The 27336-nt window shown below is 37.5% G+C and overlaps 2 protein-coding genes across 5 annotated transcripts in view; both read left to right on the top strand.

Moving 5' to 3' along the window:
• The window catches only part of LOC306849862 (cytospin-A), a 41672-nt gene extending 25608 nt beyond the window's left edge, over window positions 1–16064 (top strand). The window contains exons 12-17 of one of the 3 annotated variants that reach the window (XM_079385228.1): window positions 322–411; window positions 4081–4243; window positions 4460–4562; window positions 12124–12240; window positions 12454–12513; window positions 13528–16064. In XM_079385228.1, the coding sequence (XP_079241354.1) occupies window positions 322–411; window positions 4081–4243; window positions 4460–4562; window positions 12124–12240; window positions 12454–12513; window positions 13528–13617 (623 nt within the window). In that variant the 3' untranslated portion in view covers window positions 13618–16064. Of the gene's footprint in view, window positions 1–321; window positions 412–4080; window positions 4244–4459; window positions 4563–4872; window positions 5053–5688; window positions 6499–12123; window positions 12241–12453; window positions 12514–13527 lie in introns of those variants that run through there. The other 2 variants (XM_079385229.1, XM_079385230.1) reach the window with 2 other exon arrangements.
• LOC306849863 (adenosine receptor A2b-like) lies at window positions 16022–25848 on the top strand. 2 transcript variants are annotated; one of them, XM_079385232.1, is made up of 4 exons: window positions 16022–16392; window positions 16578–16642; window positions 21447–22151; window positions 24074–25271. In XM_079385232.1, exons 3-4 carry the CDS (start codon window positions 21817–21819, stop codon window positions 25065–25067), a joined length of 1329 nt encoding a protein of 442 aa, XP_079241358.1. In that variant the 5' UTR covers window positions 16022–16392; window positions 16578–16642; window positions 21447–21816; the 3' UTR covers window positions 25068–25271. The 2 variants fall into 2 exon arrangements, with proteins under 2 accessions (XP_079241358.1, XP_079241357.1); XM_079385231.1 differs by lacking the exons at window positions 16022–16392; window positions 16578–16642 and adding an exon at window positions 17979–18347 and having other exon boundaries at window positions 24074–25848.
• The last annotated feature ends 1488 nt before the right edge of the window (window positions 25849–27336 follow it).

The following is a 27336-nucleotide window of genomic DNA, read 5'->3' as shown; positions in this document are numbered from 1 at the left end:
ATTGAGACTCACTGGCTGTCAACATTACTCTTTTCCCCCCTCTAATGTTCCTTTCATTTTTATAGGTTGATTTTTTTTTATTATTTTTTTTATAAATGTAATAGCATTTGATTGTCATTGATTTAATGTGCAATAACATTTTATTGTCAATTTGTCAAGTTAGCATTGTGTGTTTGTAGACTGCAACATTTATTCCTTTCTTTCATTGTGTTCTTTCCTATTACTGCCGGAATCATATTTAGCTCCCAGATGAACTGATAACAAATATTGAAATCCTGATTATGATATTATATCTCTATCTTTCTCTTTTTCTGTCTGCAGCTGAGCATCTACTAAGAGCAGCCAATGGCAGTCGTCCTGCTTCAGCTCTTCAGAGAGTCTCAAGCATGGACACATCAAAGACGATCACAGGTGAAGCTTAGACCTATTTAAAATCTACTAATATAGATGCTATGCTTATTATAAACACTCAACTAATGCACTCATAGTCAGTGCTGTGCTGTTTTATTCAAACATATAAATAGACTTTTTTGAAAGATGTTAACTTTTATCCAGCAAGAATGCATTAAGTTGATCAAAAGTGAAAGTAAGCACATACAGTGCCCTCCATAAGTATTGGAACAGTAAAGACAAAATTGCTCTGCTGTGGAGTCAAGACATTTGCAAATATGATTAAAAGATGAATATGAGACACAACTACAGAATGTCACATTTAATTATTAGTCGTTTCAACACATACAGTGCCCTCCAAAAGTATTGGAACAGTAAAGGATTAGTTCACTTTTAAAAAAAACTTTTGCTGATAATTTACTCACCCCCATGTCATCCAAGATGTCCATGTCTTTCTTTCTTCAGTCGAAAAGAAATTAAGGTTTTTGATGAAAACATTTCTCCATAAAATGGACTTCATTGGGACCCAAACGGTTCAAGGTCCAAATGACCTTGTTTCAGTGCAGCTTCAAAGGGCTTTAAACGATACCAGACGATGAATGAGGGTCTTATCTAACGAAACGATCGGTCATTTCAAAAATAAATAAAAACGTTTAAGTTTTATAAGCACAAATGCTCGCCTTGCTCTGTTCTGTGATGCGCGTTCGTGATGTCACGTAATACGCAATTACGTGGAAAAGGTCACGGTTGATGTAGGCGGAAGTACAGAGTCAGTAGGCTTTTTAATATTAAAACACCCAGGATACGCACACGAAATGGGCATTTTAAACGATAAACTGACACAAAGACATTTGAATATGTGTATATGGTCCTCCTTCCGCACATTTGTAAACACTGACTCGGTACTTCCGCCTAAGTCAACCGTGACCTTCCTATTACTGTACTTTTGTTCATGAAGTCAGTAGATTGTGATACCTTCACTCCTGCCCTCTGGAGGTTGTTGCTGATGTCACTAACAGTTGTTTTAGGGTCTTTCTTTACAGCTGTCAAAATGTTTCTGTCATCAACTGCAGATGTTTTCCTTGATCTACCCGTTTGAGGTGTGTTACTTAGTACACCAGTGGTTTCTTTCTTCCTCCGGAGATTCCAAATGGTTGTACTTGCTATTGCCAGCGTTTGTGCAATGGTTTGATTGATTTTTCATTTTCTCTCAGCTTCACAATTGCTCGTTTTTCACCCATAGACACCTCTCTGGTTTTCATGTTGGTTACACGTTTAACTAACTATAAATGCAGTCTGCACGGATCTGAAACTGAGCGCAGACATTCAGTGCTATTTATTGTTTGAATAATCAATTAATAGGACACACCAGGGCAACAAAACACACCTGTCAGTCACATGTTCCAATACTTTTGGTAACATGAAAAATGGGTGGGTTCAAACAAAAGGTGCTATCTTCTAAGTTGTGTATCAGATCCAGATGAAAATACCTGTAAATAAAAGCTGAAATGTTAATCTCTCATCTCATATTCATCTTTTGATGTCAAACTCAAATGTTTACAGTCTACAGCAAAAATAAAGGAATTGGCCTTGTTGTTCCAATACTTTTGGAGGGCACTGTATATGTTTTACCAAATAAAAAGAACAGCACTTTTAGAATTCATCCCACTCATTGATGTGAGCATAAGTATTGGGACAGCTTTTAATCTTTTAATATCTGCCTTATGTTCAACTATTATTTAATTGCAGATCTCTTGTGCACAATCACAGCAGTGAGTCTGTGACCCATAGACATCACGAGACTCTTGGTCTCATCCTTTGAAATGCTTTTCCCAGCCTTTAATGCAGCCAATTCCAATTGTTGCTTGTTTTGGGGAGTTTCTGCCTTTACTCTCCTCTCCAGCTGGTGAAATTCATTTTCAATCGGATTTAAATCTGGAGATTGACTTGGGCAATCTTAAGACTTTCCATTTCTTTGCCCTTATAAATGCCTTGACTGAACTGGCAGGGTGTTTTGGGTCATTGTCCTGATGCAATATGAAGCACTTCCCAATGAATCTGGTGGCATTTTCTTGAATATTGGTAGGCAAGATGGTTTTATACCCTTCCAAATTCATTCGGCTACTGTCATCATACATTCAGTCATCAGTAAAGTTGAGAGGGCCTGTTCCAGAGGCAGCCATGCATGCCCATGCCACGACACCACCTCCACCATGCTTTACAGATGAGGCTGTATGCTTGGGATCATTGCAGTTCCCTTTTTTTCTCCACATTTTTGCTTTCCCATCACTTAGATAAAGGTTCATCTTTGTCTCATCGGTCCATAAACACAGTTCAAAAACTCTTCTGGCTCACCTTTGTTTTTTGCAAACTCTAATCTTGCCTTTCTATTTTTGGTGCTGGTCAGAGGTTTGCATCTTGCTGTGTAGCATCTGTAATTCTGTGTCAAAGTCTCCTGAGGACAGTAGATTGTCAGAGCATCACGCCAGCTTTCTGGAAGTTGTTGGTGATTTTACAGACATGTCTTTTAGGGTTCATTTTCACAGCTTTTATGATTTGTCTGTCAATGAACTACTGTTGTTTTCTCAGCCGATCAGGTCGTTGTTGATGTCGCTGGTGGTTTCCAAACTCTTGATTTCTCCATGCCCTTTGTTTTTGCTAGATCTCTAACTGACTTCCTCTTTTCTTTTACCATCCAAATTGCTTGCTTTTCTCTCAAAGTCAGCTCCCTCATCTTCATCCTGGTTTGTGCGTGTCATCATCGAATGCAAGATTCAGAATACAGAAGTAATGGACATAACTGATACGACACATTCCCTGCTTTTAATATCTGAAGAATTAATGCAACAGGACACAGCTGATCACTTAGAAAGACCTGTGAGGCAACTGCTCCAATACTTATGCTCACATCAGATAGAGAGATGAAACTCTAAAAGTGCTGAACTTCTTAGCTGGTAAAACATCTATGTGTTGAATCACCCAATAATAAAATGTGACATTCTGTAGTTTTGTCTCATATTCATCTTTTAATCATATTTGTATATGTCTTGACTCCACAGCCAAAAGAGCAATTTTGTCTTTACTGTGGTTGCGCTCAAGGGATCTGAAAACTAAATAATAGCTTTTAATGTTTTATATCTGCCTTATGTTCAACCGTCCCAATACTTATGCTCACATCAATAAGTGGGATGAACTCTAAAAATGCTGTTCTTTCTGTTTGGTAAAATATGTATGTGTTGAAACGGCTAATAATAAAATGTGACATTCTATAGTTTTGTCTCATATTCATCTTTTAATCATATTTGCAAATGTCTTGACTCCACAGCCAACAGAGCAATTTTGTTTTTACTGATCCAATACTTATGGCCACTGTATAAGGTAATAAAAAAAAAAAGCGTAAAATCTGAAATTTGGTCGTCGTTTGATTCAGATTAAATATTTTTGCACTATTTGTGCTTGTTTTCATATTTTGAAGATTTCATATAATGTAACCGGAAAGAATGCATCCATGCAGGAAACACATTGGATTTTTGCAACTTATACTCTTTTGCATTGTTATAGTAAATGTAATCAGTCATTAAATTTCAAGACAGCGATGAATTTTATTATTTTTCTGTTTATGTAAACCAAAAGAACAGGAATACTGTTACCCAAAAGATAATCAAACTTTTTTCTCTCTCCACTCTTTAGTGTCTCGAAGAAGCAGTGAAGAGGTGAAGAGGGATATCAATGCTCCTGATGGAGGCCCAGCTTCCTCTCTGATAGCCATGGGCTCTGCTGCACCTTCTCTCTCCCTGTCCTCATCCTCTTCCCCCACAGCCTCTGTCAACCCCACAGCGCGCAGCCGCCTTCGGTACGCACCTGCCCTACAACTGACTGCAACCCACACACATTCTGTATCATATACTTTTTTATTTGATTCTCATATAAATGTCACGGCCATCAATGAACATACCCCTTGACCACTTATTCCATGATATGAATCTAAAATGCCGAATGCTTCTTCTTAGTTGATGATAACACTGTTGCTAAAATAGTCTTTTTTTTTTTGGTTTATTTTTGTGTCTAGAGAGGAGCGAAAAGACCCGCTGTCAGCTTTGGCTCGTGAATATGGTGGTTCTAAAAGAAATGCACTGCTGAGGTGGTGTCAGAAGAAAACCGAGGGATATCAGGTTTGTATTATGACATGTAAAATCGAAGCAGATTATATTATTATATTTTTTATCTAATATTTACTTATATTTAAAAAAATATATTAAAAATATATACTTAGATGTACTTATATACTTATATGTAATGTATGATATTTAATTGTTAATGTATATTAATACAGTGGTGTGAAAAAGTGTTGGCCCCCTTTATTTTATTGCATGTTTGTCACACTTTTGTGATCAGATCATCAAACAAATTTAAATATCAAAGATAACACAAGTAAACACAACATGCAGTTTTTAAATGAAGGTTTTTTTTTTTTTTATGAAGGGAAAACTAAATCCAAACCCACATGGCCCTGAGTGAAAGTGTTTTACTCTGGACACACACCTTCCAAAAAGTTCAACTTTTGTCTCGTCAGTCCAATTACATCTGGCGTGAAAGTAACACAGCATTTCAGAAAAAGAACATCATACCAATAGTAAAATATGGTGGTGGTAGTGTGATGGTCTGGGGCTGTTTTGCTGCTTCAGGACCTGGAAGACTTGCTGTGATAAATGGAACCATGAATTCAGCTGTCTACCAAAAAATCCTGAAGGACAATGTCCGGCCATCTGTTCGTGACCTCAAGCTGAAGCGAACTTGGGTTCTGCAGCAGGACAATGATCCTAAACACACCAGCAAATCCACCTCTGAATGGCTGAAGAAAAACAAAATGAAGACTTTGGAGTGGCCTAGTCAAAGTCCTGACCTGAATCCTATTGAGATGCTGTGGCATGACCTTAAAAAGGCGGTTCATGCTCGAAAACCCTCCAATGTGGCTGAGTTACAACAATTCTGCCAAAATGAGTGGGCCAAAATTCCTCCACAGTGCTGTAACAGACTCATTGCAAGTTATCACAAACGCTTGATTGCAGTTGTTGCTGCTAAGGGTGGCCCAACCAGTTATTAGATTTAGGGGGCAAGCACTTTTTCACACAGGGCCATGTGGGTTTGGATTGTGTTTTCCCTTCATAATAAAAAACTTCATTCAAAAACTGCATGTTGTGTTTACTTGTGTTATCTTTGATTAATATTTAAATTTGTTTGATCTGAAACATTCTTTCGGTATACAAGTACAGTATTTTTTTTTTTTTTTTTTTTCAGGAAATTCAAATAATAAATGGCTTTTTGACAGTATCTTTTGTGGCATGACAGATCGCTGTATAAACGCCTTGGAGAGCCGCCTCTGGGACGGTTCTGAAACAACTTGCTGGTATAAACCCAACACAAGCACTGACTAGAGCTGCCGCGATCAGCTCCGATTCCTGTGTCTGAGCCGTGACGCGCCACAGTCTTGTGCAGAGTGGAGCGCTAGTGAATGCGATCATTTCTTCCTCTGTACTACTAGTTTTAACGCGAATAAGCATGACTGAACAACTCATGCCTCATGTAAGCGCTCAATTGGTGTTTCAACCGCGGAATGTCATGTAGCATTTCATTTCCCTCCGCAAGTCATCAGTGTCCACAGCTCGTTAGTTCACTAGAGAAATGAAGTCTAGAGAGGAGCATTTTGAAAAATATTACACCATATACTCATAAAATTTTACAAAACCTGTTAGTCTTAATTATTTAATGTATGTTTAAATTAATCTTATGAAACATGCTATGACGGCCAGTGTGTAATTGAATATATTTTAACAAATAACCTAGAAATTTTATTATTTATAAGTTAATTAAAAAACTGCATTATGTGCAATTTACATGTTTGCATACAATTTTTTTGAAAGTTGAGTGTTGATAATCTATTTAAAAATAAATTGGGTTAAGTTGTTAGGCCTAATTGTAACCTTATAATATAGAAGGGCTCCCTATAGCTTTAAGCATACGCTAAGGTAGATTTTTATTTTTAAGAAAATTAATTATATCTGAATGTATTTAAAGAAAAAGCAACTTGTTCAGTGCACCACTGTTTATAAAAAAAAAAAAAAGAAAAAAAAAATTTCCCTGTTCCCTTTTTCCACAAAATCGTACCGAACCGTGACGTTAAAACCAATGTACGTACTGAACCGTCATATTTGTGTACCGTTACACCCCGTATATGTATGTGTGTGTGTGTATATATATATATATATATATATATATATATATATATATATATATATATATATATATATATATATATATATATATATGTGTGTATATATATGTGTCAGCTAATGGTGAAGTTGTGTCGTCCTCATACTATATTGTAGCCGCTGTCAGTTTGTTGGATTTTTTGATAGCTTGGACTGTCTGGACTGAGTTTTATTCTCTCTGAATCTCAGATGTCATCTTTGTCCACAGAATAATAGCTGTAATGCTGGCCCATGTCACACCTGTTTATCTATCCTTTTTCCACTTGTCAGATTTCAGTGAAATGCTCTTTCCTTCTTTTTTTAAACAAGGTCTGTCTCTACCAGAAAAGCTTGTGTGGTTGTCATAGTCACTGTTTATCAAGATCCTCACCAGGAAGTCCGCTGGATTTCTCTGGCACTTTAAATGGCACTTGACGTAAAACAGAGTCGTCAGCAGCACTTCTGAGAACAAACTAATTGAATTTGCATCATTGGGGCATTTTTATTTAAAAAATGACTACATTTTCCTTACACAACAAAGTTGTGAATGGAAATTTTAATTATTTTCTTAATTTTTAAAATTACATCATCCTCAGTAGTTTTCTAATACAGTGTTTTTTAAAGGTTGAGAGGTGCTGAAATCACGTTTGGTCTCGTACTGTATCGCGTATCTTGTCAGTGTGTGCACTTGCTTGGCCATTTTTAGTTGACAAACAGGAAAGTGGGTCCAGCTGAATTGAAATGGTGATTTGTTGGATTGGTATAAAAAAGGTTATTATACCGCGGCAGCGGTCGCGGCAGTCGTCGTGTGAAGCCCTCTTAGTGTGAAGACCATCAACTCTACCGTGCGACTCCACCGGGCAGGGACACCGGCAAGGGATAGAAGTATCGCTTTTTATTTTAGTTTTTTCATTTATATGCTTAGTATTGAAATGTTGTTATATGCATGTCAATTTTATTTAATTTCTTTATTTTCTTAAATATGTGGGTATATAGTATTTATAGAGTTGTAACTTTTAGTTTTAGTTACTTTTTCTTATTTGTAAGTCGCTTTGGACAAAAGCGTCTGCTAAATGACATAAGTAAAGTAAAGTAAAGGGCACCTATTATGCCCCTTTTTACAAGATGTAATATTGGTCTTGGGTATCTCCAGAATGTGTCTGTGACGTCAGCTCAAAGTACCCCATGGATCATTTATTATAACAGCTGGAAAAACTGCTGTTTTGGTGTGTATCACTTTAAATGCAAATGAGCTGCATATTCCCGCCCCATCTCCAGAAGAGGGCGTTGCGTATACATCTCTCTGCATTGCATACCTACTGCAATAAACAGCAGGTAAAAGCAACATGACTGAGAGCGAGAGAACCGGGGTTCAGCCATACATATGGAAAGCCAAATGTACTGAAAGAGCGCAATGCTACAGAGCTCGCGCCGCACTGACCTGTCATCAGCATGATTCAATGGACCGAGCCGCGCGATCATGCTACTGAACAGACAGCGCGGCGCAAACTAATCTCACAAGTGCACGCTGATCAATTAAAATACTTTGATAACGTATGCACACAACTACGGTTAAAACGCTAAGCACTATAACGACGTGACATTGACAATGGAGTATGGAGTGAAATGATTTGAGCAGACAAACTTATTTAGGTAGATTTTCTGATGCATTACCTTCAAAAATAGAAGTAATCCACCACGTCCTCTGCAGCTCAGATTGTTGGGAGAAAACAAAGTCTCTTTAAGACGAGTCCTGTCACTCGGCGGCCATCTTTGAAACGCCTCTCGGGCATCCAAGTGCAGCTCCTATCTCTTTAAATGGGGAAACATCAAATTCTCCAAAACTGTTCACTAAGCTTAAGATTAAGTTTCATATTTGAAATCACCAATGAAATCGGTCAACAACTGTGTCATGAATGTTGTTTCTTTTGCTCAAATAGAGTTATAAAAAACTTATTTCTCAGGCTAGATCAGCCAGTGCGCATGCGCAGTCCTGAGCGTGCGTCTCAGAGCGCTGATTTTCTCTATAGCAACCGGGACTTCCAACGGCAGCTGCAGTGGCGCGCTGACTTTACCGATTAGCGATGGGCTCTTTCATTCAGAAGGCGGGGCTTCCTGCGATTGAGCGGCCATATTGAGCGTTGCATTTTTCCCCATTCAAAACAATATGATTGACATGTCTTGGGTATTCTATAGTCTTTGAAGAAAATGAAGACTCTTATGTTCAGTCTTATATTCAAACACAGAATACCGGGATTGTTTACGAGGCATTGTTGACGTTACAGCTGCTCGAGTGCGGAGAAAATGGAGGACAGCGTACAACCCAAAGACTAGTCAAGAAAGACGGTTCACTCCTATACTTATGAATGGGAGAAACTGCAACACGCAATATGGCGGAATAGTCCCGCCTTCTAAATGAAAGAGCCAATCACTGATTGGTAAAGTCATTGCATCAGTGTAGCGGCTGTTAGAAGCTCCGGTTCCCATAGAAACCGGAGGCTAGACTAGTTATGACTGCGCCTGCGCATTGGTTGGTCAGGATTTCAGGATTCCCCCATTCATTTGGATAGGAGTTGGTCTTGTTTGAGCTGCCCAGAGGCGTTGCAAATATGGCCGCCAAGTGAACAGACTCCTTGAAAGGGACTTCAACCGCTGAGGGTGGAAACTATGGCAGTGCTGTGCTGTCAATCAACCCCCGTAGCCCGGCCCAATGCAATGTGATGTCATATTGCATAGAGAAACGGCAGGCCAAGTGAGATTGATTTGGTTTAAAGGGGATTAAAAAAATGAGCAGTAGGTGGATTTTTATCATTATAGGGTGGTTGTGTTCTTACACTGCCAGCACACACACATATCCAAACCATTGTTGTCAAAAGTACCAACTTCGGTACCAGTCGGTACTGCAATTTTAAAAACGTCCATTTCCCGCTAACATTTGAGAACTGTTGAGCGGATTCTTAAACATCGCTGATTGGTCATAGTGTTCACACGCTCAACAGATACGACTGTGATTGGCTACAACCATCATCGTTTCACGCTCTTCACCGAGTGTTTGAAAGACGCGTCTATCAGCACAAATCTACGGTGGCCGAGAAGTGCAAAACAAATCACAATTCTGAAAACAAAATAACAAATTACAAACGCAAATGCAAATCTAAAAAACAAATAAGTCTGAAAACACAACGACAAATCAGACAAACCGGAAGAGGTAGGTATAGTTTGAGACAGCGCCATTGGTGTGAGAACAGATTACTCATCGCTGTCTGGACAAGACATCTGTCAATCAAGGTGTACAGGAAGAACAAGAAGAAGAACAGCAGAGTCAATTAAAGCGTCAGCTCCAGTGGCGCAGATGGTAGGTCGTGCAATATAGTGTTTTTTGACGCGATCGACCCGGGTTCGATCCCGCCTTTTGCTGAACTTTTTTTTTTTTTTCTCCCTTTTCAAATCTCGTATCGCATCGGAAAGGCATTTATTTTCAATAAAAATTAAGGAAAAAATCAAAAAGTTGAAAATAAAGTATTGGGTTGGTGTAGGGAGGGCTTTATTGTACCAATAAGGTGGCATCCATTTAATAATTTGAATTAAAATGATAATTTACACTCAATACTTTATTATTGCATACTGTTTTTTTTTTTTTTTTACTACAATACTGAGGTGCAGATAATTGCCACTATTTGCAACAAGTAGTATACACAAAATCCTGCTATTTTAACAGTGTAAATACGTTAGCTGCTATCGCTATTTAACAGAACCATGTCAAATTTACCGTCACTCCCATAGACACTGTATTAGAAACACCCTCGCATTAGCGTTAACAAGTTTTTTTTTTTGCATTCTGATTCAAAGGTAATATAATACAGAGTGTTGTAAATGTACATGCATGTATATTTTTAGGCAGCAGCTATTTGCACTGTGTAAATAGCGATAGAGGCTATTTAAGTAAGTGCAATATAGCAATAGATGCTATTTACACTAAGTGCAAATACCTATTTACACTGTTAAAATAGCAGGATTTTGTGCTATGTATACTACTTGTTGCAAATAGTGGCAATTATCTGCACCTCAGTATTGTAGTAAAAAAAACAGTATGCAATAACGTACTGAGTGTAAATTATAATTTTAATTCAAATTATTAAATGGATGCCACCTTATTGGTACAATAAAGCCCTCCCTACACCTACCCTAACCCTACCCAATACTTTATTTTCAACTTTTTGATTATTTCCTTCATTTTTATTGAAAATGAATGCCTTTCCGATGCGATACGAGATTTGAAAAGGGAGGGGGAAAAAAAGCTGGGTCGATCGCGTCAAAAAAGACGATCTACCATCTGCGCCACTGGTGCTGATGTTTCATTTGACTCTGCTGTTCTTCTTCTTGTTCTTCCTGTACACCTTGATTGACAGATGTCTTGTCCAGACAGCGATGAGTAATCTATTCCCAAACCAATGGCGCTGTCTCAAACTATACCTACCTCTTCCGGTTTGTCTGATTTGTCGTTGTGTTTTCTGACTTGTTATAATGTTTTTGAAATTGTTGTTGTGTTTTATGAATTGTTATTTTATTTTGTTAGATTTGCATTTGCGTTTGTAATTTGTTATTTTGTTTTCAGAATCGTGATTTGTTTTGCACTTCTCGGCCACCGTACAAATCCGTCTATGTGCAGATATATTAGGGATCCGCTGATGGACGCGATCAATGATCATTGTAGCCAATCAGTCATATCTGTTGAGAGCGTGAACACAATGACCAATCAGCGCTGTTGAAGAATCTGCTCAACAGCGCTCAAATGTTAGCGGGAAGTGGACGTTTTTAAAATTGTAATACTGACTGGTAACGAAGTCGGTACTTTTGACAACACTAGTCCAAACACCATTTAAAAGTGGATTTTACAAAATAGGTCCCCTTTAAGAATAATTTAAGGAGTAAACATGAGTGTTTTTGGTTGTTAACCACCAAGTCTTTACCCACATGTGAAACTATGAGCTGTGATCACAACTGATGGTTATCAAAGTGAAACGGAAGAGAAGTAGCTGTTAAATTTAAGCATCAAAATAATGTAGAAACAAAAGAAGCTACTTTATTCCATTCTACTTTATTCCATTCTCTCTGCTCTTCTGCCACACATTATGGTGAAAAGTAGAGGTCAAGACATTGTGGACATTTGTAGAAATGGATCTGAAACCTGTTCATTTGCTCTTTAGTGCACAAAAGAGGTTGTGGGAGAAGCTATGAACAGGAAACCTGCTTCATTTTACACCACAGGAAGATGAGTAAATTTTGCAAAGTGGAGAAATGTTCCATTGAATGTACCACACTGAATTGCACACAGTTCATGACTTAAACCTGGTGTGCCATGTTGAAGCCCTTTCTAATCTGGTTTTAAATGTTCTGCAGCTTTATTTTCATAATCCTACATTTTTAATTTTTGGTTAAGTCGAGGAGGCTTATATGAAGTCTGTCATGTCTGTTTGTTAAACAGAATATCGACATTACCAACTTTAGCAGCAGCTGGAATGATGGACTGGCCTTCTGTGCTGTCCTTCACACATATCTGCCTGCTCATATTCCCTATCAAGAGCTCAACAGTCAGGACAAGGCAAGTACCAAGTATCATGACCATGCCATATAGCACTTATTCAGTGGCCCCAAAAAGTATTTGGACACTTGAATGTCATTGCATAAATATGAAAAATCAAACCAAGTGGACAAAAGATTTTTCAAGCCTGAAAGAACAGACCTTTGTCATTTTAGGTTAATCTTGCTTTATTTGTCGCTAATCTCATAACTATTTATTTATTAATTTTTTCAGAGGCGAAATTTCACCCTGGCCTTCCAAGCAGCAGAAAGTGTGGGAATCAAGTCCACTCTGGTAAGAGGTTTTGCATTAGCTTGATCACAACAGCTCATTCAGGCCAGCTGATGCAGTAAGTCTGTAGTCTGCACATAAATAGACATGTTGAGGAGCTCTGCTTTTTGCACTGGAGCAACGTGCACAAAGAACTAATGCAGGCACTCTATTAATCTTCAAGTTGGAATATTTCTGTCATCCACTCCCATCCTGTAAAATGACAGCAGGTGAAAAGCTGGAAACACTTCATTATCAGCCAGCAGTGTGTACTCATAGCACACTGTATAGAATAGTTTCTTCTCTTATTGTGAACTACTTCAACAATAAGTTTAGTATGCACATACTGAAAGCACCTCTGAAGCTCTTGAGAATTTAAGCAACTCATACAGCAAGTCATAGAAATAAATCAAATATTTAAAATCATTGCCCAGTCGTGGACATTTCCATGAAGAATATAAATTTTCGTGTTATATTTTGCCTAAAATTTGATAGATAATCAGTGAGTTTTTTAGACATTTGTCTGCTAGTAATGCACTACAGTTCTACATATTATTTTTTTTTTTATTTAATTTTTTATCTCTTATGCTCACCAAGGTCGCATCTGCAGGTTTTTTAAAATCAAAAATACAGAAAAAGAGTAATATTGTAAAATATTACTGCAATTTAAAACAACTGTTTTCTATTGTAATATATTTTACACATTTCTGTGATAGCAAAGCTAAAATTTCAGCTTTCAGTGTCACACGATCTTTCTGAAATCATTAGCTGCTCAAGAAATATTTCCTTTTATTATCGGTGTGGAAATGTTGCCAGACTTTTTTTTAGGGCTTGAATAGAAAGCATTTGTTTGAAATAGAAATCAGCTTTTAATCAATTTCTGAATTCCTCGCTGAATAAAAGTATTCATTCATTCCAAAAAAAATAAAAATGTGGGAATGCTAGTGTATTAAAATGACATAAGTTTTATTAATAAGTGATATTATGCAACACACTTACATCAAACACACTTTAATGTTCACTTGCATTCTCTTTCAGGACATCAATGACATGGTCCATACAGAAAGACCGGACTGGCAGAGTGTTATGACTTACGTCACCTCTATCTACAAGTATTTTGAGACCTGAGCACATGTACTTTTATAGATTGTCAAACCAATGCAACAAATTTCCACCAACTAACCTGAGTGTAACCTCCCACCATATCATCTAAGCCTAATCCTTGCACAAAGTCATATTAAACCTATCACAAGGACAGTTCACTTAGCATATGCTGATATGACATCGATATATCAAAGAAAATCCTCTACAGTGGAACCAATTCAGTTTGCCTTGATAATGCTTCAACTCACTGTCGTGTGACTCTAACACTACAGACTACATCTAGTTACTAATTCTTGGTGTGGATGATCTAAAACTGTGGATTTGAAATCGGTCTTAAGGAACAGCGTGGACCCGCTTGCGACCCCGTGCCTTTCGCCACCCTGAGTTCTTGCAGACAGACGTTTGGAGCAAGTTCTTCACCTTAACTCACAGCCGTTGGAACTTGTTTTAAAAGAATGAGACGTGCGGATTTCTCAAAGCAGTGCCTAATTGAAACACTTCATTGGAGTAGCACTTCAGTAGAGGAGAATTGTACACTAATAGGAGTTATTCACTATAGCACACAGTCAGTGGTTAAACGTTTTTACAGGATTGCCCATTTTGGGCGCATTGTTACGACTGTGATGGATCTTGGCTTGAAATACTACATATTAAATAGGGAGGTCAGCAATAAGCTTATGTAACCCGTTGAGCCATTTCATATGACATTAGTGCTGCTCACCAACAGTATGATACTGTAGTAAACACTATATTCAGATTAGCAGCACATGTGCATGTACTGTCCATAGCATTAGTCTGAAATAGTATACCAAAAATGAAATCTGTCATGATATCTTTTTGTTTGTAAGCTAACTTCCTTATGTACTAATCAAATAGTATGTTCTTTCTCAGGATAAGAAAGTCGTATTGATATTTATCAAGATGAATAATCATATGCGATTCATAATGTTATGTGCAGTGCTCTACCAATACCCGCACATTTATTGTTTGCAAAGCACAAAAATAATTTTACGTGCACTAATTCAAAATGTAAATGAAGCTACATTCCAGTGAATTAATATTGCAGAGTTTCTGCCTGAGCGACAAAAATCGCAATTGTCACACACAGTTCCCTCCATAAGTATTGGAACAGTGAAGACAAAATTGCTATGTTGGCTGTGGAGTCAAGACATTTGCAAATAAGATAAAAAAATTAATGAGGCAAAACTACAGAATGTCACATTTTATTATTAGTCGTTTCAACACATATATGTTTTACCAAATAGAAAGAACAGCACTTTTAGAGTTCATCCCACTCATTGATGTGAGCATATGTATTGGGACAGTTGAACATAAGGCAGATATAAAAGATTAAAAGCTATTATTTAGTTGCAGATACCTTGTGCACTGTGACCCATAAACATCACGAGACTCTTGGTCTCATCCTTTGAAATGCTTTTCCCAGCCTTTAATGCAGCCAATTCCAATTGTTGCTTGTTTTGGGGAGTTTCTGCCTTTACTCTCCTCTCCAGCTGGTGAAATTCATGTTCAATCGGATTTAAATCTGGAGATTGACTTGGGCAATCTAAGACTTTCCATTTCTTTGCCCTTATAAATTCATTGACTGAACTGGCAGCGTGTTTTGGGTCATTGTCCTGATGCAATATGAAGCACTTCCCAATGAATCTGGTGGCATTTTCTTGAATATTGGTAGGCAAGATGGATTTATACCCTTCCAAATTCATTCTGCTACTGTCATCATACATTCAGTCATCAGTAAAGTTGAGAGGGCCTGTTCCAGAGGCAGCCATGCATGCCCATGCCACGACATCACCTCCACCATGCTTTACAGATGAGGCTGTATGCTTGGGATCATTGCAGTTCCCTTTTTTTCTCCACATTTTTGCTTTCCCATCACTTAGATAAAGGTTCATCTTTGTCTCATCGGTCCATAAACACAGTTCAAAAACTCTTCTGGCTCACCTTTGTGCTTTTTTGCAAACTCTAATCTTGCCTTTCTATTTTTGGTGCTGGTCAGAGGTGTAGCATCTGTAATTCTGTGTCAAAGTCTCCTGAGGACAGTAAACTGTCAGAGCATCACCCCAGCTTTCTGGAAGTTGTTGGTGATTTTACATGTCTTTTAGGCTTCATTTTCACAGCTTTTATGATTTGTATGTCATCAACTACTGTTGTTTTCTCAGCCGATCAGGTTGTTGATGTCGCTGGTGGTTTCCAAACTCTTGATTTCTCCATGCCCTTTGGTTTTGCTAGAGCTCTAACTGACTTCCTCTTTTCTTTTACCATCCAAATTGCTTGCTTTTCTCTCAAAGTCAGCTCCCTCATCTTCATCCTGGTTTGTGTGTGTCATCATCGAATGCAAGATTCAGAATAAGGAAGTAATGGACATAACGGATACGACACATTCCCTGCTTTTAATATCTGAAGAATTAATGCAACAGGACACAGCTGATCACTTAGAAAGACCTGTGAGGCAACTGCTCCAATACTTATGCTCACATCAGATAGAGAGATGAAACTCTAAAAGTGCTGAACTTCTTAGCTGGTAAAACATATGTGTGTTGAATCACCTAATAATAAAATGTGACATTCTGTAGTTTTGTCTCATATTCATGTTTTAATCATGTTTGAAAATGTCTTGACTCCACAGCCAACAGAGCAATTTTGTCTTTACTGTTCCAATACTTTTGGAGGGCACTGTATATTCTGTTTTGCAGCTGTGCTGAATTCAGGCATCTTTCTGTTTTCATGAGTTTGAAAGACTTTGACGTTTACCACCTGTCTGCAAATAACACTTTAAAGGTAATACAAGACATGAAAATAAATAACAATAATGATAAAACAGTAATTTTTCATGAGTGTGTTGAAAAAAATGTGAGGTATGTCTCTTTTTTTCTAAACCCTTTGATTCTTTTAATAGGGTATTTAATATTTCCATTCCTCGGGAAGTGTCACATTGTTTGAAATAATTCCTATTCAAATTCCAGGGTGTATAACTAAGCAGCCGTTTTTAGCTCTCGAACATCTGAAAGACAAGTCTGCAGTTTCCCTGGTAAGCGTTTAAGAATTATTCCAAATTGCATTACTGAGCTACTTTACCATGATCACATAATAATTAAAAGTAATTGTCAGATTGATCTTTATATTTGTCCCAAATAAGTCCTAACCAAATGTTTTGTTCATAAGCAGCATATCAGCTTAATTTACTAAACAAGGGACATGTTGAGTTGGACCTGCGTTCTGTATTTCTGTTTAATGTCAAGCTTTCAAGTTGGGGGTGAATGTCCAGCGCTCTCTCCACCCTCAATACCACGACTGAGGTGCCCTTGAGCAAGACACCGAACCCCCAACTGCTCCCCGGGCGCCGCAGCATAAATAGCTGCCCACTGCTCCGTGTGTGTGTTCACTGCTGTGTGTGTGCACGTTGGATGGGTTAAATGCAGAGCACGAATTCCGAGTATGGGTCACCATACTTGGCTGAATTTCACTTCACTTAATAAAAAGGGTAAAATGATTTCCTTTTTACAAATAAATGTGAAGAGCAATGAATATGCTGTTCCTCTGAAATGAATTGGTCACCTGGTGTATAAACGTTTTTCTCCCTTTTTGGCTTTCACTTTTCAAAGATTGATTAATTGGTCTAAGAATCAGTGAATAACTTGTATTATACAGAAATAACAAAAATTAGGTTTTAATTCAATCCCTTTCCGGACTGGAAATTCAAGTAATGTAATGCATCGTGGTTGCCCTCCCATTTGGCTGGAAGGCTTTTCTAATCTTTGTCCTAAACACATTTAACAGGTCATTTAAAACCGGCGAAAGGTCTGAGGAAAGGAGACGGTGGGTGTTTGAGTTTAGCTTTTGTTCTTTATTGTTGTGAAGGTTGGGTGTTGTGCAGCATGATTAGAACATTTCTAAGATTAGATGTGACGTCAGTCATTGCATAGAGTAAAAAAAAAAAGAGTTGCATCTTGTCTTGAATGAGACCAGTTGATTGGCTTGCTTTCCTGCACAGAGCCCTATTGTCTGTACCATGATTGTTTGTTTGTTTGTTTTAAGTCACATATGTGAATGGAACCCAGATTTACCTAAATATGTCAGATTTAACTGTGGGACTTGCTCTCAAGTTGTCCTGAAGAGACAGGTCATGGACAGGAAAGAAAACAAAATGGCATTCCTACCTTCATTTGTCAATATGAAATTACCTGAGTGATGGATGAACAATTTAAAGCGTCAGAGAACCGTTATAGACAGTAAGTTTTCCATTTAAATGATTGGTAAAATAAAAAAAAAAAACAATTAAATGGTTAATACAAAATATCCACAATTATTCAGGAAGCTAATTTGAATACTGTAGGCTACTTATAGCCTACTAAATTCTGGCTTGTAAGTTTGTTTTGAGTTTAATCACAGAAGAGACCTGGCACTCGCAGCTCAGTTGTTTACTGATGATACTTGCTCACAGGAAGAAGCGGTATCAGTATCTAGCAGTCGTCCAGTGTGGAAATGCTGGCCCCAGGCTCTGGATTGGTCAGTCACTGGCTCTCACAGGGGTCCTATAGTCTGTCAGCTCTCACTGCTGATATCAGAGTGCGCGCGACTTCGACTTTACCGAGTCACCACCATGAACCTCTGAGGACTCCCAAGTTTTTGCATTTCTTTTTCAGAGAGGGTTGCCTTCTCGCCTTTTGTTCACGGGATTCCCAGCTCATTTTGTTTTTCTTATTCTGTCGTTCCAGTGGTTATCAACTGTGATGGTAAGTTGCATCCACCAACTAATTATAATTTTTAAGTAGAGCCGCACGGGGCTTCGATTGAATTGAATTTGTTTTATTATATTTGAATTAAACAATTTGTGCACGGTTTAAGTGCAATTTTAATAGGAAGCGAATCATTTAGGTTAAATTGTGTTTAAAAGTTAAAACGCACGTTGTGTCCGGTTCTACAAGCATGAAAATATTTAACCCTCAAAACAAATAATACAAGAACGACCCCAATTTCAGATGTGCGATTTAAAACGGCCTTTAAAAATGACAATTAATATACAGTATTAAGTTATATATTGTATATTAAATTTACGTTTATTTATTTACGTTTACAGGGAAACTGCCGTGTATGGAAAGCTAATTTAGCATTTAAAACACCATCTATTTTGTTACTAGCCTATACACCTTTTTAAATAGTTTTTATTTTAGTGAGTAATAGCATCTTTTAAAATTTCACCGCTAGTAACTATTCTTTAGATGTTAATACTTATTTCAGTAGTGACTATTTAATTAGATGTTTATTCATACATATACTTTATTTCTTTTACTATAAATTGTTAGACACTATTAGACAAGATATGTATGTGTATGTATTCCAAATGAAAATAAATTTGTAAATGAACTACACATCACACTGTTTCCTAAAGGACACAGCAAAATCGGCCAGCAAGGTATCGGTGTCCACCCTATGCAGTCTTACATTGCGCTTTTAAATGTGTTAACTTTGTGTTGATTCAGCACTCTATATTGTTAAAAGACAACCATCATTTAACTTTTTTTTTAGACATTGTATATTCCTGTATATCACTGATATCAATATGCTAGATACCGTATTCCGGTCCGATAAATTAGTAGTAGAATGAAATAAGTACTGGTAAACCTGCAATAGATGCTATTAATTATTTGGATAGTTATTTGTTGAAATCTGAACAGCTCCCCAAATAATACAATGACAAAAATTCTTCTTAACAATGGAATAGTTGGAAGTGAATAACATCAAAAAAAAGGTAATGCATGATTAATCAAAACCAATGCTAATCACTATTTGAAAACTGATGCATATTTATAGATACTATTTAGTTTACTTAATGTTAAACCTTTTCTAAGCATGCCAGAGATGTGTGCGTCTTTATAAAGGATCTTCTGTGTAGATGTTTGAAGTTTTTTTTTTTGTATATGCCTGTGTAGTTTTATGAATATTTAAGTGGTTCAGCCAAAAGGAGCCCGTTTAATTTTTATTATATTTTTTTACTTTTACTTCTGACATTCCTAAAGGGGTTTACAATTCTTGCTTATGCTGGAGAACTGGAGAGGAAAAAGTGCAGCTTTTTTATATCAGCCAGATAAAAGGAGAGTAAAACAACTATAAAACCATCATTCAAACACAGATGAAGTACATCTGTGTGTTCTGAGCCAGCCCTGCTGTTTCATCTGCAGTGTTTGAATTGGTTTGCTATCAAACCATGATATTTTGGGTTTGATTTAGTTAGGGATGTCAGCAGTATGAGGAATGAACCGTATTCTGAGCCAGATATAGTTTGGGACTGTGCTAAATGATGGATGAATGTATGATCTTTTCCATCATCCATCCACAAGGGTCCACTGTTGGCATAGGTTGTCACAATCTGTCCAGTAACTTAAACATTGTCTTCTTATAAACACAAAGCACTGAAACCAGAAGAGTCCTTTGGGAAACTGATCAAAGGGTTCATCCAGTGTTGTGGAGACCCGTTTCTCTGTTGTCCCATTGCCATCCCCTAAATTCTCACAGATCCATATCAATGGCTGTGAAGCTGGGTGTCAAGATCTACCAGTCTATTATGTTTTCTCACCTGTTTGCTACAATCATTCTCACCTCCCCCACTTTCAATTCTTATTTACGACCTATTCACATTATTTCCATTTTTGTTCTTTTTTTTTTTTCAGGCAGAATCTTGTTTTAAGAAATTAAACTGTGATTGAACACAGAGGACATTGTGTTGCGAATACTTTACTGCATGTTAAAGACCCCATGTGGTTTTTAGTCCATGTATATCAGCTTTGAGGTCATCTGTATAATAATTTGCTCCTAAAAATTAGCAAACAATAATAATAAAAAAAATAAAAAATTCTCCTCCATAAAAAAAAAACAACAAAACAAAAAAACATTTGACTTCTCTTGTGCACAGGGGTGCACCAGATTTTGTTTTATGTTTTTGTTTTCAACTGAATTCAGTCTAGAATGACAATAACCCTCCCCATTACCTCGTACCTAAAAACTTTACTCTAAAAAATCAAAATTTATTAGAATTTTTATATTATATAATGATTATTATTATAGCCTATTAATAATAATAATTACATTTTTATATGTTTATATTCTCTTGATTTGTAATGGGCAAATATATATTTGAAAAATCAATCAATAAATAAAGCAGCAGAACAGCTGTTTTCTCATGTCTTCCAGAGGTGGATAACCTCAGTGAGCGTCTCTGCAGCAGTGTGGGAACGCTCCAGGGTTTCACTCAAGAGCTTCAGAATAACTTCTTCCCATAAACATTAAAACAGAAGGAAAGAGCTTCTGGCCATCACTACTGGTGTGTCTTGTAAATGTAAAGTGGATAAAGAATATCCACTTCAAGTTTCCTTTGTTTTCACATATGTTTTTTCAAAGTATTAGCTTGCTATTTGTGTTTACAAGAAAGGGCTTTGCGTCTGGAGAAGCTTAATATTTTGCTGTTATGTTGCAAGTTGTGCTTCTGTGCACCCTGTATTGTTTACTTAAACCCCATATTGTTGTCAGTCTCAACAATAACTTTTAAAATGGTTGACTAATCTTTCTTTTCTCCAGATCAAACATCAACCTTATTGCCATCAATCATGAAATGCTGTACGATTAGAGCATGAAGCATTTCTCAATCATGTACACATTAAAAAAATGAGTTATAAATTGAATCTTGGAATATGTTTTACAAGAAAATGCTATTTAAGTCTACTTCGTTTAATTCAATGTGTTAATTGCCATTTCTTTGTAAGTAGTTTTTATTGAGTCATTCTCTTCAGAGGCTTGCTTCCCAGTTGATAACATCATTTCCTTTCTTTTTTCTCCAGGGAATGCAGTGGAATACTAAATGTTATGGAAAGATGGGCAAGCAACAAATGGAACAAGGACTGGACCATCACGTCTAACGCCATGACATGGGATCATAATGGATTTTGACATTTTCATTCATTTTATTTAATACTGAATCTCTCTAAAAAATCTGAGGAGAAATGTCTGTTGCTACTTGTTTAGTAAATGTTTGCCAAGTTTTTATTTTTCATTGGCGATTCAACAATCTGGAAAGTTTTTAACAAGGTAACACTTGATTATTGGTCTTCTGGTAAGGCTGACACTAGGCCTCGTTAGGTGGCTGTTGCGTGGAGCTGCAGCTATGGACATTGAGGCGAGGTATCGTCCTTTCTCCCCAGCAAGCTCACCATGCTGAACAATGTCTTCGACGTGTTGTACATGATTCTGGAGCTGCTGATTGCCCTGCTCTCGATCCTGGGCAACGTGTTGGTCTGCTGGGCAGTGGGCCTCAACAGCAACCTCCAGAGCATTACCAACTTCTTTGTTGTTTCGCTGGCTGTGGCGGACATCGCAGTGGGTGTGCTGGCCATTCCCTTCTCCATCGTGATCAGCACTGGTTTCTGTGCCAATTTCTACGGTTGTCTGTTCATCGCCTGCTTCGTCCTAGTGCTGACCCAGAGCTCCATATTTAGTCTTCTAGCCATTGCCATCGACCGCTACATTGCTATCAAGATCTCGCTAAGGTGAGTGAAGGGTGTTGCTGTCAGAACATGTATCTTTGTACATGGATCAAAGTTCAGGGAGATTGTTTCTCTGATTCTTAAAGGCATGTTTGTTGAAGATGTTTATTATTACATTTTGTAGAATAATTCTTTACCTCTTTTAAATAGTTTTGGCCAGCAAAATTAAGTTAGGCTGGCTTAAAGATGTTTGTTTTGTTTTTTTAACAAGGAAACCAGCCAGCCTGTAGATTAATGCAGGTTTAAGATGGTCTTTTCAAGAATTAACCACACATGGCACTGTTCCCATTTGTTGGGACAAACTATGTCTTTTTTTAACACAGCATGTCCCAGTAATGGGACACACTGTGTCTTTCCAACAAGATTCTTGGCTATTTTTGGGTGAATATGATTTAAGAACATAGTAAGGCCTAAACTCTTGATTTTGGTCTTTGAGTATAAGCCCTCATAAATCTGATTTACTCTGGAATGTTTTTGCTAATAGTTTGCACAGATTTCCTTGCAAGCATCCACTTCTGTTTTTTTGTCAGTCATAAGTATTTTATAAATATTCTTCCATAAACTCTTTACACTTCATAATGAGCCAATTAGCACTGTTCAGAATGAGCAGCTAACATGCTAATGGAGATTGAGGTAATGTTGGGATAATAGTATCTCGTCTCGTGTTTTGGAACGGTCAGTTCAGCTGGTTTCTATGAGATGTGTGATAGACTGCGTGTGCGTCCACGTCCGGTCAGCAGGTCTTGGGTGGTGGATGGGGATGTTTTCTATGTGTGGCTCACTGAACTTCCACATCTGGAGAATGAGACAAATAGAGGCCAAGGAACTCAGCTGTTCTCCCACACTGGCCCAAAAAGAGACTCTCAAAATTGATTTCAGTTCCAAACACTGACATTTCTGAGAATTCTTTCTTCCTAATTGCTCCAATGGGAGAATTTGTTGGAAATACTGTGAATGGATGCTAGGATCATTAGCACTGTGGTTGCATCAGGGTTGTTCTAATGTTCACGTTATATCCAAATTACCATAATTACGAGATTTTACTTTGAGTTATATTATTATTATTTTCTATGATTAAAAAAAAGTATTTATGGAAGAAATAAAGAAACCCACTACTGTGCAAACTGTTTTTATGTCATCATAATGGTCAAATAAATGGAGCCCAGTTTAAGACTTGTGTAATTGAGATAAATTTATGAATTATGAAATGCATACAAGTTACATTGTGACATATGAAGTCACAATTCAGATGTAAGTCGCAATTTGGCAATATATAGTCACAATTATGAAAGCTAGACGCAATTGTGAAATTCAAAGCCAGAATTGTGAGTACTAGTCACAAATTATGAGAAAAAATTTTATTGTAAGATATAAAGTCAGAAATGTGAGAACTAGTTGCAAATAAAATGGCAAGAAATGAAATTATAATTGTAAGTTATAAAGACAATTGTGAGAACTAGTCGTAATTAAAATGAATAAAATTGCAATTGGGTAAAATAGTCATAATATAGAAATGGTTACATTGTGAGATATACTGTATACAGTTGTATAAAGTCATAATTCTGAGATCTAAAGGGTCACAGTTATAAGAACTAGTCGCAATAAGAAATAAAATCACAGCTGTGAGATATAAAAATCAATTATAAGCGCTAGTCATAATTACATTAAATAGCATAGCAATTGTGATAAATTATGAGATACAGTTTGACAGACGCAAAAGATTATTACTTGCTGGAATTATGTAATTATGAGTTTCCAATATGACGTGAGCGCGCTTTTAAAGAGATGTCTAGGTTTATAGCCATGCTGTCTTTTGCTTACTTTTGTTAGTACTTTGGACCTTTTAGATGTGCAGTCTAGACAAACTGGAACAAACACTTATGGCTGGGGAATTTGAAAAACATGATTCTCTCTCTCTCTTCCAGATACAACAGCCTAGTAACCGGGCAGCGTGCCAGAGGCATCATAGCGATCTGCTGGGTTCTGTCTGTTATCATTGGTCTAACGCCCATGTTAGGCTGGCACAAAGCCCGCTCAGAAGAGGCCCTCAACAGCACCTGTCCACCCGGTATGATGGAGTGTTTGTTTGAGCAGGTGGTGGTCATGGACTACATGGTTTACTTCAACTTCTTCGCCTGTGTGCTGCTGCCTTTGCTTCTCATGCTGGCCATTTACCTGCGGATCTTCATGGCTGCACGCCACCAACTCAAATGCATTGAGTCCAAAGCCATACCCTGCGAGCTGAAGTCCCGCTCTACCCTGCAGAAAGAGATCCACGCTGCGAAATCTCTGGCGATTATCGTCGGCCTGTTCGCGGTTTGCTGGTTGCCGCTGCACATCATCAACTGTTTCACTCTGTTTTGTCCAAAGTGTAAACGGCCGCCGGCTCTGATCATGTACCTGGCTATAATTCTCTCACACGCAAACTCAGTTGTGAACCCGTTCATTTATGCTTACCGCATACGTGAATTTAGATACACTTTTCGGAAGATTGTACGCCATCACATCTTGGGTAGACAAGAGCCTCTTTCTTGCAACGGGAGCACCCGTACCTCAGCCCGAACGAGTGTGGCGGATTCGCTCCGGATTAAAGTCAACGGCCTGGTGCGAGACCTCTACACCGAACAGAGCAGCACCACCAGCAGCTGTGAAAGTGCCGAACCCAGCCACACACACAGACCTGTTACTACGGAAAACTCCGTATTAGACAACCAGCCTATGGAACTCACTAATTCTCACAGACATCTGGGACTGAGGCATCCAGAGTCGCCGCTCACTGGGAATATTAAGGGTGTTGCGTGCAGGAAACATGCCGTATTTGACATTACGGATGGGAAGGATCCATCCTCGCCACTTCATGTTAAATCAGCTCTGTACCTACAAACAGCCCACTGTGTTGAACCCTCAGAGGTTTCCTGATAATTAATACACTCTGAATGATGGATTCTAATTATTTATTTGCTGCTTCAAAAAAATGATGGGCTAAAATATGAAATACATATGAAGTACATATTTTTGCTTTTTTAAGGACTTGACATTATTGTGGACCTGTAGCAGCTCAGGACTGAGTATGTTTGATATTGCAATGACTGTAATGATAATGTAAACGTATTAAAGAGCATCAAAAATGAATATACATTTTTTTTTCAGTCTTAAAAATGTAAACATTTTGAATTCCAAAAATCTCCTTTTCAGTTCATGAGTTGGAATTGGTCACAGGATGTTGAATTGGATTTCTTTTTTTTTTCAGTACAAAATAAATTGATTAATTAATCTGAGTATTAACAAAATTAGAACAGTAAAACTGTTTAGAGATATTTCTCTTAAAATCAATACCCTCAACAATTAACACAAATGAAAAAATATTTTATATTTGTCATAGAGACCCACAAAACGTCCATCACATTTTGCAAGATAATATTGAAACATTTGAATCTGTTGATTATATGGTATATTTATTCATTGAGTTGGTGTTAACAAATGTTCTTCCACCATTGTCCATAAAGTAAACATTATTGATTAAATTTAGAGCAGTGTATATTGTGTAAGATGTTACTAATGTCTGCACTGCACTTCCATTTTAATTCTACTTTCATAAATCCAAATATGAATTACAATTCTACATCCTGTGTGCTGCTTTAATTCATATTCAGGAATTTAAAAAGCATTTTCAATACAGATCTTAATGGTTTGCACTGAGACTGGGAGCACTTGCTTATTTTCTTCTCTCACTCAGCATCTGCACTGCAACACAAATTTCTACATGCACAAACACCCACAGACAACTGATTTGTTAGTTGATTTCTACCTGGGAACTGGGCGAGCATGTTAATGGAAGTTAGTTGGCAAGATTTCATAAAGCTAGCTTATGCATGCTGCATTGCAGCTCATGCTGTGTATTTTGGCTGTACATTTTGTAGGCTGTGAAAAGTTTTAAGCAGTGTTACTCTTTGACTCTGGTTTTCGGTGAGGCACTTTCCACAAATAGGATGCATTTTTGAGTCCCATTATTTTTGTTTTGATTGTATTAAGGGCACACATCCCATGCTTTTTGTTTTGAGAACTATTAGATAAGTTATATATCAACCCATTGCTTGAGTTTTGTGCCAGTTCTTTCTGCCTCGTCATAGCGTACATCTGTATGAGATCAGATCATCAGTACTGGGCCACAGAAATCACAATGTGGACACATTTTCCCCTACCACATCAATAAATTGCCATTACTCAGCTGCACACGAAGGGCTGTTGTCAAATAACCTGTTTGAGCACATACAGATCCCTGATTATAAGAGGTCTGTAAAGATAATATAGTTAACAGAGTTTGTGTTATAAATGAAGATGTTATTGTAATATCCTATTACAGCCTAATCATAATTTCTCACACCAAACAAGTATTGTCATGAGAGAATAACAGTAGTTAGAACAGAACTCTTTATATAAGCTCTACTATTTCTTTCTTTCTGTCCTCTATTAATTCTGGTCACTCTGTGCATTGTGGGGATTTTTCTACAGGTTACATCGATACGTCATAAGGGGCGACAAGTGACACTCTGAGTGAGTCAATGAATAATTCACTCAAACACTGATTCATTCAGGAACAAAACACCGCTACTGTGACACGCGATGTTGTGGCTGCGTTTGAAACTTTTCGATGATGTTTAGAAAGAACAGATGAAGAAACGGGCAATATTCTGTAAGCTACTCAAAACTTAATGTGTACTGAACGGTTGTATGTGTTAAATACTATTATGCTTAAATATTTAATCTAAAAACTATCAGTAAACAACTTGGCCTAAGTGTGATATAGCATAAGTGCAGTCTATGAAATAATTTGCGATTTTCCTTCCAAAACAGGAGTCTCCAGACATAGAGACATGTGGTCGTCCCGGGAGAGTCCTTCTCTTGGGCCGCTGTGCTCGATCACACGCTGAAGGGTCTTATGAATCCTAACATTGTATCTTTCCCAGCCCGTTCCCTAAGTCCCAATAGATTCCAGGTTAAAGGGTGCACTAGTGCATCTCAAGAGATTTCTAGAGTAGCCTATTTTAGGTTAGCATTATCATTCTTCTGAATCGAGCTCCACGTATGATATACAGATCTTCCTTCTTCAAACACACCTGATTCAGATTGAATCTTATGCAGACAGACTACTGTTTTACATCACACACGATCAAAAACTGCTGAAAAG

The sequence above is a fragment of the Barbus barbus genome (genome assembly GCF_936440315.1).
Source record: "Barbus barbus genome assembly, chromosome: 29".
NCBI classification, from domain to species: Eukaryota; Metazoa; Chordata; class Actinopteri; order Cypriniformes; family Cyprinidae; genus Barbus; species Barbus barbus.
Note: the sequence above shows the minus strand (reverse complement) of the source record. Positions and strands in the feature narration are given on the sequence as shown.

Coding starts and splice junctions, on each gene's coding strand:
- LOC306849863 (XM_079385231.1), top strand. CDS start 21,817: ATGCTGAACAATGTCTTCGACGTGTTGTACATGATTCTGGAGCTGCTG. Junction 22,152..24,073: donor GCTATCAAGATCTCGCTAAG/GTGAGTGAAGGG, acceptor TCTCTCTTCCAG/ATACAACAGCCTAGTAACCG.